At 42.5% G+C, this 19,509-nt stretch overlaps 1 protein-coding gene across 1 annotated transcript; it reads left to right on the plus strand.

Annotated features, from left to right (window-relative positions):
• The first annotated feature begins 1,880 nt into the window (after positions 1 to 1,880).
• mRpL15 (mitochondrial ribosomal protein L15) lies at positions 1,881 to 19,024 on the plus strand. Its single transcript, XM_037413201.2, has 2 exons — positions 1,881 to 2,389; positions 18,224 to 19,024. Exons 1-2 carry the CDS (start codon positions 1,952 to 1,954, stop codon positions 18,659 to 18,661), a joined length of 876 nt encoding a protein of 291 aa, XP_037269098.1. The 5' UTR covers positions 1,881 to 1,951; the 3' UTR covers positions 18,662 to 19,024.
• The last annotated feature ends 485 nt before the right edge of the window (positions 19,025 to 19,509 follow it).

Below are 19,509 nucleotides of genomic sequence, written 5' to 3' on the forward strand. Positions count from 1 at the left end.
CACCACCAAACGACCTCACGACTCCAAAAAAGCGCTGGGGAGAAAAAAAACTGTCAGTGTGAAGAGCAAAACAAGGAATGCAAAATTCCATCAAAATGAATCCTAAAAATACCTACTTCCAATGCGTCCTGGTTCAATTTTGCAGTCAGCACATAGCTCACATCCTTGTCAAGAAGCAGGGTGGTTATGTCCAGAACTGGCATCAACGTGACTCGCAGAGATTCCGTCGTCAACTGAGATGCTAACGCACTTTTCGATTTGCGGCGCCTTATTTGCGGAGGTCAGTGTGAAAAATGCCGCAAATTTACCGCTGCCGTTTTCCACAGTGATTCTTTGCCACGATGGTGGTAGGTCAACGCATTCTATTTCAGCAAACGACGGCGCGGATGGCTTGGGCATATCGTTGACCACGACATCGGCAGGAATTGTGCTGCAAGAAGCTTGTGACTGCGGTGATGCTGTTCCTTGGTCAGCGTTTCCATTGCTTTCTCGCTGCCGTTTCCGCCTCTTCTCCGCTGGCTTTGACAAGTACGAGGGCAAGTTCGGGAAGACTTTAGAAGGGCACCCTCGACGAGACTCCACTTACCCCTCGGGATTTCAACAGTTTCTCCGTTGATCACGTGCACGTACGTTTTGCGAATGTCCTGATCGTGAAAGTGGATGAAGCATACCCTAGACTTCGTTGTGAGGTCTTTGTCTGCGCGGGGTATCGCCCTGTTCCAAGCTGCGCGAAGTCGCTCGTTGCTGAGAGCGGAGAAGAAATGCCGGACCGACGGGCTAGTGTCGTTCCGGTACCCGCTTGTACAGCCAGGTACGCAACACGTCGGCATGATTTGGTCGGCTTAGGGGCGCCCACAGTCACCCACAGCACTGCATCGAACAAGGCAATCGATACGTTCAGGCAAACACATCGGTCTGAAAACGCGCACCACACAAAATCACCCGGGAGTTAGACCGGCGACTGCCCAAACTGGCTGCGCAGCGTGGCTGGCGAGGCGAAATCCGTGGAGCTGGGTGCGACTGCAGCGCCAGTGGGAGCAGTATCGGTGGCGGTTCCACGCAACGCAACGAAGTTTGTAAACTGAACCTATTCTAGTAACGTTGGGCAATGCCACCCTGTTTTTCCTCTAGCAATATGGCCGCTGGCGGTTTCTTTTGCTCCCGTTTAAAGCGGCCAGGATTGCCACTCCAGAGGTTCTGTAGACCTCCTTGGGGCGCATCCTGTCGGGGCACTTTTTTTTTATGCTCCGAGGTACTTCAAAAAAAAAAAAACAAAAAAAACAGTAAAGCAACGTTGTTAAATTCCAGCATTCCTTGCTTGCCGCGCGCCTAGCAGATAATCAGCAGACGACGCGCAATGGCTGGTATGGCGACAGCAAGAAAGATAGCGCGCCTCAAATTTTTGGAGGTTTCTTTGTCGAGTTCATCTCATGACGACAGTGAAGATGAAATTTTGTTAAGTTTGGTGACCAGACACACCGATGAAGTACCCAAATGGCGCAATTGCGTGGTGTAAACAGTCAAACTTTACTCCGACGTCGACGTGAGTTATTTTATATCTGCATATAAACAAAAAGTGTGTGTACTTGAGCATATTGGTTCTATTCATAGCAGAAAACAGCGCTCATTGTGTAGCGGACGATGCAACAAAGCCGGACGGAGAACAGTGAGGCGCAAAGTCAATGCTTGAGCGTCAAGCTAGGCGACGCTAGCAGTTCGTACTAAAGCGGTGCATTTTGTCTTCTAAGTATTCATTTGCCCCCTCAAAACCAAGGCGTTCTGCCCCTTTTTGATTTTGGAAAACTTCTAGACTGCTCCAGGGCACAGTTTTCTAAGATAACGCCAGACAACCCATTCGTAGTGCATCACAGACGAGCCGAATCCAAGACTGGCCAGTAGCCGCTCAGTTTAGCCGTCCTTTGCGCGGGTATGCGCGTGTGTTTCTGCAGGCATGTCCACAACCGAGAAAGCACTGAAAATCTTGCGGTACCTGCCTCGGGTCAACATTGGTAATCTTCGGGACACGCCTGGCAGCAACTATGTAACCAAGAGCATGCTGCCGGCTGGGCCGAGGCTTCGCGCGATGTGGAAGAAAGACGGTGCCAAGCACCACATGCGTTGGGCCCGTCTCGGTTATGAAGGAGGCCAAACGCCGTTTTATCTGAAGATCCCAATGGAAAACTACAACGAGAAGCACTTCCTTCGTCGTCAGTACCCTCCCTTGTCTCTGAAGCAGCTGCAGCTGTTGATCGATCTCGGACGCGTTGACGTTACCCGACCCATAGACTTGGCTGCCCTGTGCAACACGAAGACTTATTTCTTGGACCCCCGAGACCGCCATTTCGGCGTTCACCTTACTGCCGAAGGCATGGATGATTTCAAAGCCAAAGTAAGTGGGACCCATCGACCTGTTGTTCCCAGCGTGCTTCACCGATCATTTGTTGGTCACTTTCAGTACGGTATTTCGCAAGGTTGTGGGAAGTTTACATGGCAAGTGTGACCAATAGCATAAGTGCGACGGGGGACCCGTAACAGCAGTAAACTCCGATTATGGCTGGTATATGCTCACCGCCTAAGACATCCTTTGATTGGGAACGTTTAGGGATAAGAGCGACGGGTACAAGCTTAGTAACCTGCAGTTGTGATGAGTAGTTCAGGTACAATTGTAAGAAAAGCAGAATGGCAGGTCTGGAAATTAATATGCAAGAAACGGTTTTGAAAAGAACAATGCTTTGTAATAGGCAGCGAGGCACTGGTAGTGGTAAAAAAATACGTCTGCTTAGGGCAGCTAATGATCATAGATTCGAACCATGAGGCTTAAGTGACTTGTAGAATAAAATTGGGGAGAAGCACACATGTTAGGCTTTCTGAAATCATGACTGCTCTACCAGTATTTCCCAAGATCATGAAAATATAACAGCGGCATCTTACCTGTTCTTACCTACGGGGCGGAAACCTGGAGACCTACAAAAAGGGTTCAGCTTAAAGGGACACTAAAGGGCAAAACGATTTTTCGCGTATTGGTAAAGTACGATTTAGAAAACACCATTCTTACTGCGATATGATGCTTGGTAAGTGAGAAAATGTGTGAAAAAAAGAATTCTGTGGAGATGCCACTTCGAGATTCTCGCACCAAACTCCGTGTTGTAAAAATTTCGTAGCCATCTACTGAGTTCTACGTAGCTTCTGATTTTTAAAATTGAAATACATTGTCATCCGTGGATGCCATGGACTTGCATATGAAGTTTCAGAAAATTTCATTTTGCCATGGTTGGGAAAATATGAAAAAAAAAAAAAACTTTTCAAATTTAGGATGTCATGTGTGGAGATTTCTGCGGGAAATTTACAAATGAAACTTCAACCTTGATTTTATTTGCTAATAATTAACGTATCACAATGAAACTTAAGGCATTGGGATTCTCAGATAGCACTTTATTAATGTGAACCAAGTCATTGCTTTTCTTTAGTGTCCCTTTAAACTGAGGATGACACTGCGAGCAACAAAAAAAAAAATGGTGGGTGTAACCTTAAGAGACAGCAAAAAGGCAGAGTGGGTCGGGGAACAAACTGGTGTAAAGGATATCATAGCTGCATCCAAGAACAAGAAATGCGCGGGGCATATAGTGAGAATGCGACATAACTCATTAAGTATAATCATCTGGATTCAGGGAGCAGGCAAGCATGAGAGGAACAGGCAGAAATTTGGGTAGACCAATAAGATAAGATGCTTGCGGCAACAATGTGGCCGCAGCAAGCGCTGAGCTGGAGTAATTGGGGAAACATAGGAGATGCCTTTGTCCTGATGTCTGTCTCGTGTGTATGTGTGCGTACCACATGCTAGCGTGTGTGTGTGAGTTAGTCCGTGAGACAGAAAGAAAAAAGTGACAGGAAGTACTAAATGTTTCTTTTTCTTTTCATAATGTATCAAGTGTTCTACAGAGTACCTAGTTCCTCTTCAGGAAGGCTTGGCCTTGGTTGAAACAGAAATCTTGCTAATGTTTCAACAAAGGCCTCTCGCAATGATCTTGCACTCAGCTTGAATTATGCAAGCTAATTTCTACTTGTGCCCCCAAGTTTCCTCATTTCATCTCCCAACACAACCATCTTGCATCCTTAAGCTGTATTTTCCATTTTTTGGTACCCATTTTATTACTAAAACTGACCCTCAGCTATCTGTCCTTTGCATTGTGTGATTTGCGTTGGTCGTTTTTTTCTTTAAGGACCCCTGACAGTGAGAGCTTTTTTTGCGACATTTTTTCAGTAACTTGTAGCGTTCGTCTGGTAATCCAGAAATCAAGTTGTAAATACTTTAATTCATCCTTTATTTAATGATAGCATCCTTAATTGATAATGATTTTACATAAGTTTGAAATGTCCACCTAAATACTGTAAGAAAAGATTGCCCCACAGTGGGGCAGTGCCTGAGACTACATGCGCTCAAGCTTTGGTGAATCTGAACACTCTGTTTTCAAATAGTGGGACGAACGGGCAGTGGAAAGTGAGCTTTGAGCGTGTCTTCCTCATCTCCATTACGGCGTCTCTCATAATCAAATGGTGGTTTTGGGACGTTAAACCCCACAAATCAATCATCGTGTCTCCGTCATGAAAAAAAAAAAAAATTCGGCAGATCCCACGTACCTGGAATCCACGTTATGTAGCATGCGGAAGAAAGGTGACCATGTTGCAATTTTTTTATTGAGCGACACATCATTCAATCATGCTAAATTAATGTACAAATGTCATACGCATGGACATATGTTAAAGAGTTGCAGATGTTTATATAACCAGTTGTTTGCACTTGCGCAACGATGCCAACTGGAACATACGTATTAGCGACACCAGAAGCTGATATGAAGCGCAGATGCTCGCGAAGATGCTTGCCCTGGACACTGCTACGTAAATCAACTTCAGCGCATGGCAACTAACCACATCTGATGTTAACCCGACGTGACGGCTGTATCAAAATAGTACATATGTAATGTTTATAAAATTGGGTAGGCAGAACTGAAACCACTATTAACATTTGACAAAGATTAGCGTATATTTGAAAAGTAGTTCCAAGACCTGGCAGAGCGCTGTGGTGAAATGCTTCATTGGCACCCAGAATGCTTAAGTTCGATTCCAGCTGGGACTCGCCGGCTCGGTGCTACTGACGTCGGGTATTTTTTAACACGCGCGTGTTAAAATTGCCCATGTTTGTTCTCGTCGTTCTTTAGCAGATACCAAGTCTCAATCACCTGTGGCACGTACCCGCATACCAGCGGCACATACCCGCCTGTGGGTATGTGCCACTGTCTGGTGGGAAGTTTTTGCCGAACACATTTAGTGCATGGTTCACATTTATTTACTTTTATTATAACTGAAAAGGTAGCAATATTGCTGCGGTGCTGGGATATCAGCGGGAACCCTCAGTTCTTGTTTTTTCACTCTTTAGTCTATTCTTCTCCCGATAGCCGATGCCACATAGCCAGCTCGGGGGCACGTAAACGCTACTCCACTGAACTATGACACGCTCTTTGCAAGAAACATTTACAGCATGGTAATACTACTCCCGCAACCCACACAAACAGGCTAATGCTAAACTGCAACTCTCTGATATCAACCAAAGTATCTGCATCCCCTCTTTGTTCACTGATAAATTCTGCCATCTTCTTATCTCATACTGTTACACATACCTTTTCTTGTTCAATCGCATGCTGTATGGTCCCTACCTTATTCTTGAGTTTCTTTGTTATCCTGTAAGATTTTGCCTGTTAATTTGGTTTCAGCGAAATGCAATAATTTTACATTGTCATCTTTGGAGATGGCAGTAAACTAAAGCTAATGAACTAAGAATGCGTGCCATATGAGCACCACCCGATCTTTATTCTTTAGTGAAATACAATTACATGAAAGGGATTTCCTACTAGTAATTGCCCTGTAACCGGTTACGCCCCATCGCAGTGGTCTAGTGGCTAAAGTACTCGTCTCCTGACCCGCAGGTCGCAGGATCGACTCCCGACTGTGGCAGCTGCATTTTTGATGGTGGGGAAAATGCTGTAGGCCCATGTGCTCAGATTTGGGCGCACGTTAAAGTACCCCAGGTGGTTGAAATTTCCGGAGCTCTCCTCTATGGCGTCTCTCTTAATCATATGGTGGTTTTGGGACGTTAAATTCTACATATTAATTAATGTACCCAGTTACAACTCAAGAGCAGTGCGTCTTTTCACCATAAAAGGAGCCCCCTCTAGCCAATGGCGTCGCCGTATCATCGGGACATTGCGACTGACGATTGCAGCACCGAACTTATGAGAAGAATCGCAAAGCGCATCACAAAGCAGCCATGTCATCACGACGCAGTGACACCACCGGCTGGAGTGGGCCCTTTGACGGCAAAAAGCCTCACTGTCCTACTTAATTTCCTTTCCTCCTTGACTAGCTTTCACACTAGCGACGGAGGGAAAATGTTTGAGGTTCGGAATGGGTCACCTCGATGACTCGAGTGCACGGTGGCAGAGCGAAGGAAGAGCCATAATCCGGTGAAAAGACGCTTTATTGCAGCCTCAGGCGTCTGCCCAAGTCCAAGCCCGAACCTTCGCTCTCCTTTTTTTCCACATTCAGACATCCTCTTTTCAACCCTCGGTTGAACAAGGGTCTCGACACAAACCAATCACACATGTGGGCTTGCATCGCCGCAACCAATCGCAAAAACACTTTCATAACAGGCACTACATTGGTAAAAGTCATGTTATGAAATATAACATGAGAGGGAATAGGTTCTTAGCCTGGCGCACTCTCTCCCATCTCAGGCCGTGCTGCCTTCGTCGGCTGACTTTCGTCAGCAGCCGTTCTCACGCTCGAGCCCCGTCAGCTCTCTCACAAATGTTGCTTCGTAGAAGCTTCCTTAAGAGCGGCGATACACTGTTGGGCTCTGAGCGCTTACCAGTTGTGCATGTGACAGCAAGGCACCCCGACATACTAACAACACTAATGACGTACCGCGGGGACGTTATGCTCGTCTCCATGCCGCCACTATGTCTCGGTCAGCCAAGTGGTCGCGTTTCCACGTCATTCTCAATGACACGCGTGCATGCCAACAATGGCTTAAACTCAAACGGCGGCACCTGGCCTGCTTCTTGCCAGACGCTCTTCCGAGTAAACCTTCCCCTTCTAGTCCCGAACGGGGGCGACCTTGATGGCTCGAACAAGTCTCCTTTCTTTTTTTCCCGTGCTCGGGTCTTCCGCGTTCACCTTTGCGGAACCGATCAGCTTCGCTAGTTGATGGGTGAGGAACTGGCTACGTGCTCTGCATCAGCCGCATTAATTATGCAACACACAACACGCCGCTAATGGTTACGTCATACTAACTATCCTTGACTTGTAACTGAGTGTAGATATTATGGGCATTTAAAGCACGCTTCTTCATCACCTGTACAAAACCATCATCACCTAGTGTTCATCTTCATCGTTAGAGGGAATGACCCTTGAGTCGGTTCTGTGCCTCAGAGGTAACGGTTTTGGCTACATCTTCCGAGCCTAATAAAGGCGTGTAAAGGACTACGTCGCAAGTGGCGGAGGTGCTGGGTACTTTTGTCTGTATTCTGGTGTCTAGCCACCAATCGAGTACCCTCGTCGGGCCATTAAACATTATCTGTGACTTACACATTTTTTATCTTCAGTCTTAGTTTAACACTTTCCCAATCAAGATATTCAATCGTCTTTTGTAATAGGTTGTTCTTATTACTCAAGGGTACAATGCCCAGTGCAAACTGTAAGCTGACATGAATTTTCGAAAATAAATTTTTGCCCTATTTCTTTTCTATTTATTTACTTGAATATTTCTAAACCTGCAACAAACATCATTGGAGAAGTTTTATTTGCTTGTCTGACCCCATTTTACATAGCCATTATCGGCTTTTCTTGTGGAGTCTCTGTGAATGTTCACTGAGGTATTCATATACAGGGTGCTTCAAGAAGTGTGTCCGAATTCCTCAAAAATTGGGAAAATGCGATATTCGCCTGCTGCCTTCACAATTGCTTTTTCTGTGGTGGGAGGCATCTTAAGATTGTTCAATGCATCATTTCGAATAGTGATTAAAGAAGGTAAATGATTTAACTTGTTAATTAGTAGAGTTAGACTGTTCCATCAAATGGAAGAATTGGAAGTTCTCCATTGGAAGAACCCATTGCAGCTGTATAAAATCGAAAAAGTGGCCTCTACTAATTCTTGTGTTATTATGAAATTCAGTGGTGAAATAAACTGAAACTGTCTGTATGCAGACGGTTGTGTGATTTAGCATTACATTAGATCTGTGTATGAACATGAGTACTTGCAACGCAACCCTAGTAAGTATCAAAGCATCTCCTTCACACCCAAACACAATCCATACCTGTTTGATTACAGATTAGACACCATCCTGCTAATGTGAATAACTGAGTGCAAATACCTTGGTGTTTATTTTTCCTCATATCTTACTTGGACTAAGTACATTGAGTATGTTACAGCGAGATCCTGCAGAATTTTTACTTTTTTTAAATGAAACTTCCACTCAGCTCCTCCCAAAATCACAAAACTACATAATTTTTCGAACGTTGGACTTATATTGGAGTGTGCCTGTGTGGCTCGGGACCTGAAAAGTAAAACAATCTAATATTCTCAAGCTGGTACAAAAGTGTGCAGCCCGTATTGTCAGTGCACGTTTAGTGCTGCAGATAGGCTGAGGTGGGAATTGCTAAGTACATGTTGAAAAAAAAAGACATTGAATCATGAATGCTTCTCAAAATTTTTCATTGGTTGTTTTAAATCGATAAAGATTCTTACATTTTGCCTCTCTAAAAACAAGAGAAAATTATTGTAGAAGAAATGTCTACCAACACTAGTTTTTTTCTCTAAACAATCTCTCAGTAGAATCAGCTTCCACGAGAAAGTGTTGACTGTCACACTAAAACATTATTCAGAGACGTACTGTTATAGTCATTGCTACATCTTTTCTTTTTTCTGTTAATTTTGTTTTCATAGTTATCTTTTTTATGCAAGAATGTTACCCTGTGTTTTCCCCCATGCAGTAATTCCTTTGAGCACTGCGTGTACTTTGAGTAAATAAATTAATAACTGAAACCAAAGCACGGATAAGCGCAGCTAGCAGATGACCAGAATGACATCACTGTTCGAGATAACGATTACAAAGGTGTAGTGCTTGCGCACTTATTGACATGTGAGTGCCATGTATGCTATAATTGCAAGTGCAGCTCACCCACTCACTTAACAAAGTCCATTGATGTTGATATAACGATGCCCACTCATTCTACACGTCCCAGAATAATGTGGCAGTTGCACTCTTCTCAGTTTAGTTTTCAGCATTGAATCTGTATGAGCTTCACTAATTAGCAAAGATTACTACAGGCCACTTTTCGAAATCTCATAGCTGAAGTGGGTTTTTCACAAGGACTTTTCAATTCTACCATTTGAGATCACTGCCGAATAACACTCAAGAAAAGGTTAATTTACCTTTCTAAATTTCTGTTCCGAATGCCCTTCTTAAGATGCCTGTGGCTATGGTAGAAGTAATTGTATGAGCATTGAGTAGATATTTCATTTCTCTGTTGTTTGAGGGCTTTGAACACATTTCCTAAAACAGCTGGTATATTTGAAGTGCCCCTTGACGACAGTGTAATGCTTCCGAGACTGCTGTTACTTCTACCAAGTTGACTGTCTTTTCATAATCTGTGAAAGCCATACATAAAAGTGTTTGTTGCGTTCAGCATATTTCTCGATTGCATCGTTGATCACATGGCTGTGATCCACCGTTGAGTACCTCTTCATGAAGCTTGACTGCTGTCATGCGTAAGTCACAAAAAAAAAAAAAAACTGGGGCCTACTTAGACTCACTCGAAAAATATATTTTATTCTTAGGGCTCAAACTCACTCACTTACATCTCTCAGACTTGCAGGGGTGTAACAGCTGTACCAAAACTGGGAAGTTGATTGAAATTTATGCCATGCTGGACTGAAATATCCAGCCAGCCCCAAAATTTTCTCAGATGCACTAATTTTGTCGAGAAATGCAGCTCACGTCAGCCACCTGCAGTTCCACAGAATTTCAAGACAAAAATGCATTGCTGTAGCCACAAACGCTTCGCCGGGAATCTAAATTTCCTATCCGGAAAACGTGGCTATGGCTTGTTAGGAGCTAAAGCTGGAGCGTATGACGAGTTTTCTTTGCACGAAGAAACTTGACGTGCTGCGAATCCTGGCGCTGCCAGCGAGCACGTCGATTGCCTTAGCAGTGGCACATAAAACTTTTTTTTTCCTGCAGATTTCACTTTTTTTTTCTTCTGGCGTCACTTGCGTTGCATAAAGGCAAGATGCGTCGTCCTGGCCACAGTCCTGGTGATAAAATGCAGTACCCTCGCTGGGCCAATGGGTGTGTGCCATTGTTACTTTACCTCGTCTAACGCGCTTTGCAAGCGAGCTGAAGTGTCACCTAACCACCCGGTGAAATAAGAAAAAAAGGTGGGAAGTAGAGGGAGACGTAGCGGTTAGAAAATTTTTTGGCTTTGCTTCTAACCCGTGCTGAGAATGATGCTAAGCCACCTTTGTTGCAGTACACCGGTGCCCAGCGAAAAAGCATATTGAGATTTCGAAGGGGCTGTTAGCGCTATTTACGGGACACTACTCATTTTGCTAGGTTACTCATGCATCTGTACGCCGCATATTTCTGAGTGCCAGTATAGTAACTGACGTTTAAATAAACTACTGGCAAACATATAGAGCAGTGTATGATATTTCCGCTTCTTTTAAGAAAAAAAAAAACTAACTATATTGTGTGCCAGTTGTTTTTCTTTTTTTCACCATCCTTGCTTCTCGGTTTTACGAGTTTACCGAATTTCAAGGTCGCGAGCTTGGCAGATTCTTATTTGAATTCGCAGCACCTGTCAAATCATTTGACAGGCGCAGCAAATGCCAATATGGACTTCATCCCTGTTTGCTCATGGGGGTGGTTCAAAATACTTTCATTGAAATAGCAGTGCTCATGTTCACACTGCCCGATTTAGGTGATGTTGAATGGTCTATACATACATGCATACATATATCATACATACATACATACATACATATATATATATATATATATATATATATATATATATATTTTAATGTAAGCCTTCTTATTTATACTGCTCCAAATTTGGTACTTGGAGATAAAAAAATGTATGATTTTTTTTCCCATAACTTGCTCGAAATTTGGATTTTAGTGCTCAAAAGATAACATTTTGCTGCGCCAAAAATTGCCCGAAGTTGTATTTCGGCTGACACACCTTTGGACTTGTCAAAATATTCCTCAGCCGGACTCACTGAGGCTCATACCTATGGTTCGGTGCGAATCCGAGTGATTCGAATCACTCGGCTTTCTGGACGATGGTGTCAGTGCCCTTTGACACGAATATCTTATATAATTAGTGCACGACATGGAGTCTTTTGATCTCGTACTTTCGATTATGATTTGCCAATGGTATTGTCCACTGAGGACATTTTTATCAAAAGGCACTTTTCACACAAGATATCATTATCAAGAACTTCCCACGTAATCGCCCCGCTGGGGTGGTCTAGTGGCTAAGGTACTCGGTTGCTGACCCGCGCGTCGCGGGAGCAAATCCCGGCTGCGGCGGCTGCATTTCCGATGAAGACGGAAATGTTATAGGCTCGTGTGCTCAGATTTGGGTGCATGTTAAAGAACCCTTCGTGGTCGAAATTTCTGGAGCCCTTCACTACGGTGCCTCTTATAATCATATGGTGGTTTTGGGACAGTAAACCCCACAAATCAATCAATCATCAACTTCCGTGTCAGAGTTTGCAGGGAGAGAGGAAGTGAAGGCACATCTCCACCACCCTTTGTAAATCAAGCCTGTGATCAGTCAATGTTGAGCTAGAGTATTAACGGTAGTGCATTGAAGTATGCCTGAAGAGGCGGGAGTATAAATGCTTATATTAAGTAAATAGGACCATAGGTTAGCGAGTAAAGTGTAGGTCACTCGGACTCGGTCAAGAAATATATTTTCGACTTGGGGCTGATTTAGGACTCAGACTCACCAGAATTTTTTTCTACCAAACTCATTTGGACTGAAATTGGCCAAAATATTAGTCGCCCGGACTCACTCAAACAGATGGCTCGATCTGAGCAGGAGTGAGCTGACTAATAAGTGAGTTTCCCGACCTATGGTCTCATAGTTTATTAATCTGAAGTATCTTTCTCACCCCATTCTAAGTTACCGTCATAAATAATTTGTGTAATACAGAGTAAGCTGATTGGCTTTAATTTTTATAAGGTTTTTATAGAGTGTCTCCCATCTTCTGTGTTAAAGGACCCCTAACACCAAATTTAGAAACTAGAGATGCTTGTGTTGTTTGATAATCCATCATGTGGGGCACCTCTGATGGATTATTAATTATGAGCGTTTCCTATAATATATTTTAGTTTGGTTTTAAAGGAAGGATAACTGCTCATCTGAGTTATCAGCACTAATCAACATCTCTGGTATGATGTAGATAGAAGGCCCACATGACGTTCCACGAGTGAGGGAAGTATTGTCGATGTCAGAGAATATTTGAAGGGCGAGCACAATAACCCCGAATGGCAAGGACTGTTGTTCGTCACCCCTCTTTCTCTGTTGTCGGGCTGCTCTCTAGGTGGTTTTGGCTGCTTACACTGGAAGTGTTTTTATTTTCTCTGAAGCGGACATGCTCAAGGCCCTCACATTGTTTCATTCTTCACCACTAATGGGTCCTCGGATTTAAATTTTGTGCGTTCCTCATCATTGAAGCTTGAGCACAAGTACTCTCAGGCAGTGCTCCACTGCAGGGTGCTAGTTTCTTACAATATTTAGGCGAGCGTTTCAAACTGATGCAAAATTGTTTTGACATTAATAATGTTAATAATAAGTATATGATGCATTAAATAGTTTCAATTCAATTTCTGGATTACCAGACGTAAAAGTGCAAATTACTGTAAAAAGTCTTAAACAAAGCTTTTCCTGTCGAGAGTCCTTTAACATTATGTTGGCATTTTTCTAATTTGTCGGCAAATATGATGTTTCAACTCCTTTATTACCACAAGAAAATAGTTATTTTTTATTTGTCTCAGTAAAAAAAGCTTTTGTCAGTTTGAAAAGTATTCTTAGCTTTCATTGCACCATACCAAACTTAGCAAAATAAAATGCACTCTCAAAAATGATAAGTTGTGCAGTAAGAAAAGTATTGTAGAATGTATAAAAATGTTAAATGTGCATAATTTTTGGTTTTCCAGCTAATTAACAATGTAATAAAACACTATCCATTCAAAAACATTAAATATAAAGAAGATTGAGAACATACATTTTTAATATAAATGATAAAGGAATAGCATAAACAATAATGAATATTGTACACAACAGAAAAAAATAAATCTGAACAAAGGTACTGCTTCATTGCTCACGCCATGCAGTGAGGCATTGTCTGGTTTTCATGAGACATAAGTGCACTCGTGCACTTTTCACATTAGTTTTTTGTTTTTTTTTACGAGAAGAGTGTTTCAGTACTGATGTGAACAATGCCTGTATGGTTGTGTGTGTGCAGTCATAAGCAAGTTACCAATAAAAAGTAACAGCATTACAGTTACCTAAACCAAAAAAGTAACTCTCTGACAGTTGCAATTATGAAGTTTCCAAAAGTAACTTGTCACTGTTACCGTGAAAAAGTAACATCATCACTTTACTGTTACAGTAGAAAATAAGTAGTGGATTACATACCAAATGATATAACAAAAAATAAGTAGTGGTTTATATACCAAATGAGAGAATAAATTTAATAAAATGTACGAGGAGGTACAGAAAGTGCACAGCGAGTGAAGATGAGGTCGATTGACCACTGACGTCCATTCCCTTGTTCTTCAAGGTGTACCAGAGCCTGTTCACAGAGTTATGCGTCACCTCAGCACACAACCATTGAGACACGTGTTAGCGAAATCGAAAGGCCGCACACCTGTGAACGATCAGAGCGGCATTGCCTACAAGTACGATTGGAGGATTGCGGAGGGACAATAATAAATGGGCAAAACAGGCAGTAAAGGATCAGAAAAGACGAGGAAATGAAAGGTTGCTCAAGTCAACTAAGCAACGCGTGTTAGACAAAGGTTGTTGAACAATGCTGGACAGGGCATTGCTTTTACCTAAACATGGGAGGGGGCTCTTGGAAATGTCTGCAAGGCATGTGTGACTGATCGACGTCCGGAGGTTTGTTTTTCTCTTTCTTTTTATGGCCAGTGTATACTGAGGACACGGCATGCGAAACGTTTGCCATTTGGTTAGTTCATGTGTTAAGTCCATATTGAGCTATGCAAATCAGTTACATAGCGGCTGCATTTTCAATGGAGGCAAAAATACTGTAGGCCCATGGGGTCAGATTTGGTTGCATGTTTCGACCAGGTGGTTGAAATTTCCGGAGCCCTCCACTACGGTGTCTCTCATAATCATATGGTGGTGTTCGGATGTTAAACCCGACATATTATTATGAGAATCAGTTACAGAGAAGGTTAAAAAATTTTTTTTTTTCTGTTGTTCACGGCCTTCTGGCCTTCAGCCATTTCACTCAGCTATTTCTTAGCCACCTCTTAAAGGGACACTAAAGGCAACTATTAAGTTGACGTTGGTTGTTGAAATAGCGGTCCAGAAACCTCATAGTGTTAGTTTTTTTTTGCCAAGGAAGGGCCCATTTTGAATTAAAATCACGTTTTAGTGGTCCACATCAGGTTAGTGTACTTCAAATTACCGGCTTCAAGAAGTGGATCGACCGGACCAAATCACGTCACTGTTGCAGCCCACAACATTGACCGGCTTTACTGCGCTAGTAGCAGCACACCGAATGCAGCGGGAGCCACAGCAGCAACAATAGCCATTGGAAATTTCCCGCCATTGACTCTAAGATTGCAGACGTTTTTGGTTCAACTGCTCCCCACTAGATGGCACCACCTGTCTAATGTAACTACGCAAAACTTGAATTTTTGTACCACTCTCGCCATTCCCCCCTTTTTTTTTTATGAATCAAACAGAAACGAACAAGCTGCATTTTATTGCGTCTCTTGATGCACGGAAGGTTCTTTATTTAGTAAAGCTAGATCGATTACTAGTGATTTATTCTAGGCTGTCCGTCTGATGTCATCGGGATCATTTTGAGAATGTCCTACTATGGCGCATGTGTTTTTGTGCATTTACCTTAATTTCTCTAAATAGGGCACTCTTGTTGATAAAATTGTCGTTCTAGATGTTGTCATACATTGAGTTTTCACTCTGACGTAAATTGTTATTTGACTTTGTGTCCCTGTAAACATGATTAGCTCAGACTCTCTGGAGGAGGCATGCTCCATTGGTACACCAACAAGAACGCTGGAAGCTCAAGTGAAAAAAAAAAAAACTTTTGGGCCCCTCAACCCCCCCCCCCCCTTACAAAGAAAGGGGGAGGGGGGGGACGTGCACCTGCGAAGGTGTTCAGCTGCAGGGCGATTGATTTACAACATGTGGTTATAAGTTACCTCCGAATACAGTTTTGTGCATGTAAGATATTTCTCTTGAGCGACACCTTCTTCAAAAACTGTGAGGAGAGCCCTATTTTGGGAAGTAGAAAGGTGCAGAGGATATGGTAAAGAAGAAAATTCCAATAAGTGAGAAGCATTTCACATTACCTTTAAACTATCGTAGCTGTATGATTTTTCTCTGTAAAAACAAAAGTAACTGTAACAGTATTTTTTGTTACAGTTACTCTGTAAAAAGTAACAGTGTTACAGTTACGAATTTTTCTGACTTAGAAGTAACTAGTTACCAGTAAAGCATTACTAGTACTAGTTACTTCCCAAGACTCTGTGTGTACGTGCATATGTGTTTATATTCTAAAATATTAAACCAAGTATATTTACTTCAATTATTGTAGATAGCATTGAAATAAAGTATGAAATCATGCACAGTCCTAGAACAACGTCTCGCACCCCTCCGTAGTTTCAGAGATCTGCTTTGGCAGCCTTGTCGTGATGAGAACTCTGCAGCCCATGCCAGTCTATCGTGCCCCAGCAATGTGCGGATCTCGAATGTACGCAGAGTACCTCAAAGATTGTGCACATAGGTCAGCAGCTACTCACCTGCGGCAGGGGAGACCACTTAGGCCATAAACTAAACCAACCCCAGAATGAATGCTGATGTCTCAGGCTAAAGCAAAACATAACCGCCTTCAGAGCTTGAAGCTCAGGTGCGATTGCAAGATAGTTTCTCACACCACAAGTGGGAACCCAAGCGCGGGGCGACAATGCTATGGAGTGACAAGCGATACCGGATGTGGCCCTGTGTCCGATATGATAGAAGTGAAACCGAAACTGCTGAAAACTGACTGAAAAACAACAGTTCTCTAATGAATAAATAGCTGGCATAAATTTCAGGAAGTTTTTACCGCTTAACAGTAACAGATTGCAAAGCTGACACCATAATTTTATATTTGACTTGCAAAGGTTCGTTTTATTGTGGAACTTTAATGTTGGTGAAACATAACCATGAGCGGCACGCATTTTTCTCAAGTTCATCAGCCAAAAGCATTTTACCAGCAACACATGCAGGTTGGTTTGTTCGCGCTAATGTTTGTCAACACTGTGTTGCCATAACCAGAAAACTCAAATGGATTCTGAAAGTGAAGTGCCTGGACTAAATACTAGGAAGAGCTATGTGCACGAAAAACAGATGCAACATGCCAAAACAAACGATTCAAAGCATCAATCACCAGTGATCAGTTTGAATAGGCGTGGTAACAAAAGAGTAAAAAGAGCACTGGCATGAAGATTTCGCACCTTGTCTTTTTTTCGTTGTTGCAATAGGCTGCTTATGACCTCCTTATCATGGCTGGAATCCTCATTTGTACTAGTGCACAAGTTTATTTATATAGAGATGCTCTTAGAGTGCCCAGTCGCAGTTTGGGTTTCAAAGAGCACCGAACTAGGCGGGAGCAGTTCTGGTGTCTATGTAAACACAGCTGGCCGCGTGGCCATGCAAAACTGTGACGTGGGTGCCACACTGACCAGCCAACACCAACTTGTGACGTAGGTTTGTTCATGCTGACACCACGTCGATGTTGGGATCATGAGGTGCCCCGCATCTCGCTCATTCGTATGGCATCTATTTTAAAAATGATTTTAAATAAGCTCAAGGCTGTGTTTGCCCTTGATATTTCATGGATGTTATGTATGTCTTCACATAAATCTATCTCATTCATTGTCTCGCTTTTAAATTTTTGTGTTAGGGCTCTTTTAAGGCATTGCAAGTGAATGAAAGCTTCCCAAATATAAATTCTCTACCATCTTTGATTACGACTGCCGTTATACCATCATCTCTTGCTGCTTTTTCTTTGGACATGCCTTGCAGGGTCCTTCTAACTGTATTGATAGTGACATATAGATCTTTAGCATTCATTTGAGTCCACTTAAGGTTAGATGATTTATCTGCAAGTGGTAAAATTCAAAGTAGAAGCCTCTGCCACCCACTATATAATTGAAATTGCTGATAAGAGTGTCCTTGTGTTTTGCTTTAAGCTGTTTGGGCTTGCTTATTCAGTTTTCTTCTAGCTGTCTTGATGATGCTGCCTTGTTTTTCTTCTTATTTTTTTCCCCCTACTTTATCTTGTTAGCCACTCTTACCTGTTGGTGTTTTTAGCCTTCTGTAGTTAGGAAGAGCGTGCCCACTTCTTGCTGTAGCGCTATTCCGTCAATTTCAGTTGCAGCTTCATCACTCCAGTTGCTTTTATTTTATTACAATGACCACACATTTTACTGTTAATTCAGGCATTGCATAACCTGCCCTCGCTTCCTCCTCCTTTTTTGACAAAGAACTTGTGTGCACTTTGCTGTAGTGATTCATCATGCTTCCGTTTATTTTTTCTCTACCTCGCTTTTCCCCCCTATCAAAAGGCTTTACCTTACAGTTGTCTCTCAAAATATGTTTTAAAGTACATGCTGTAGAAAAGTATGTGTTAAAAAAAGCACATTATTGTTTTCATCTTAGAAAGTGCACATTTGTTTAAGGATTTCATGTGTGTACTTGTCATACTAAATGTTAATAATCTAGTACTCTCTGCTGCTATGATGCGGTGCCAGAACAGTCTCATTTTTGGTGATTCTACAGTTTTGTAGGCTGTGTTTCAATTGTTATTGTGTTTACGTTGCTGTTTATTTCTTTGCAGATAAACATTGAGGTTCAGCATGCCAGAGAGCCTGTGATTGCTGCCATAGAGCGGAATGGGGGCACCATCACCACTGCCTACTTCGACATAGAAAGCGTCACAGCCCTCATGAATCCTGAGAAGTTCTTCAAGCAGGGTCTCCCCATCCCAAAACGTAAACTGCCGCCAGAGGATGCTATTCGGTATTACAGCGACCCAGCATTTCGTGGCTACCTGGCTGATCCGCAAGAGATATCCAAGCACCGTTTTATTTTGGCACAGAAGTATGGCTACGAACTGCCAGATTTGGAAAAAGATCCCAGCTACGAGATGTTGAAAGAACGAAAGGATCCACGTCAGGTTTTCTATGGACTTCAACCGGGCTGGGTTGTGAACTTAAAAGATAGGGTTATTCTAAGGCCAACCGACCCAGAGTACAAAGAATACTACAATATCTGAGCAGTTGTATTGGGGATTTCTAAATGTTGCCCATCGCGAAACTCTCTGAAGTCTCTGTGTTATAGGTGATATATTCATTGTCACATTCATATGAAGTTATTGTAGCAGTTTGTCTGCGTGACATGCCCTTTATTTGTTTTGTTAATTGTAAAGGAATCTAAAAAAATGTGTGGCAGCATCTCTAGGCCTGCCATTGTCCGGATCCGTGAGTTTAAATGACATTGCAGCTCTCTACCTGAATCTGCTTGTTTCGTAGTTAAGATCATTATTTTAGGTGGTTTCTTCTGCGAGGCCACTGTTAGTAATGCTCTGAAACAGTTGCTAATGTCAAGTCCAGTAGTTATAATAAAGTAGCTTGTGCTATTTTGTTTCATTTCCATGATTTGCTCACAGAAGAAATCGCAGTTCATATGGCAGTCAGCCAGTTTAGAATGCATTACTTTACTAGCCCCATTAACAAGGTACTCGTAGCTTTTATCGTCTTGCCTCTGATAGCTGCTTTCATCACGTGGCATTTACTGCATTCGATTGCAACCTACTGTACTAATAACTTCTTTATCATGCATTTTAATTTGTAGTTTGTATTGTTTACCTAACTTTTTCATGACAGCTTTTAGTTTTTGTGCTTCTTTAGACGACTGAACACTGTAAAAACCAGTGTACTGCCAATACAGTGGCATAGGCAGAACAAAACGTTGACAACCACTACTTCAGAGAAGAAATCTTGAGAGTGGTTATAGTCAGTGTTGTACGTACGCATTACAAGTAATCGATTACATTTCTTGTAACTTTCTAATGTAGTCGATCATCTTTCAAAGCTTTAACATTCTGATCAGTCAGGGGTGCAA

Source organism: Rhipicephalus microplus, chromosome X (assembly GCF_043290135.1).
Source record: "Rhipicephalus microplus isolate Deutch F79 chromosome X, USDA_Rmic, whole genome shotgun sequence".
Taxonomy (NCBI): domain Eukaryota; kingdom Metazoa; phylum Arthropoda; class Arachnida; order Ixodida; family Ixodidae; genus Rhipicephalus; species Rhipicephalus microplus.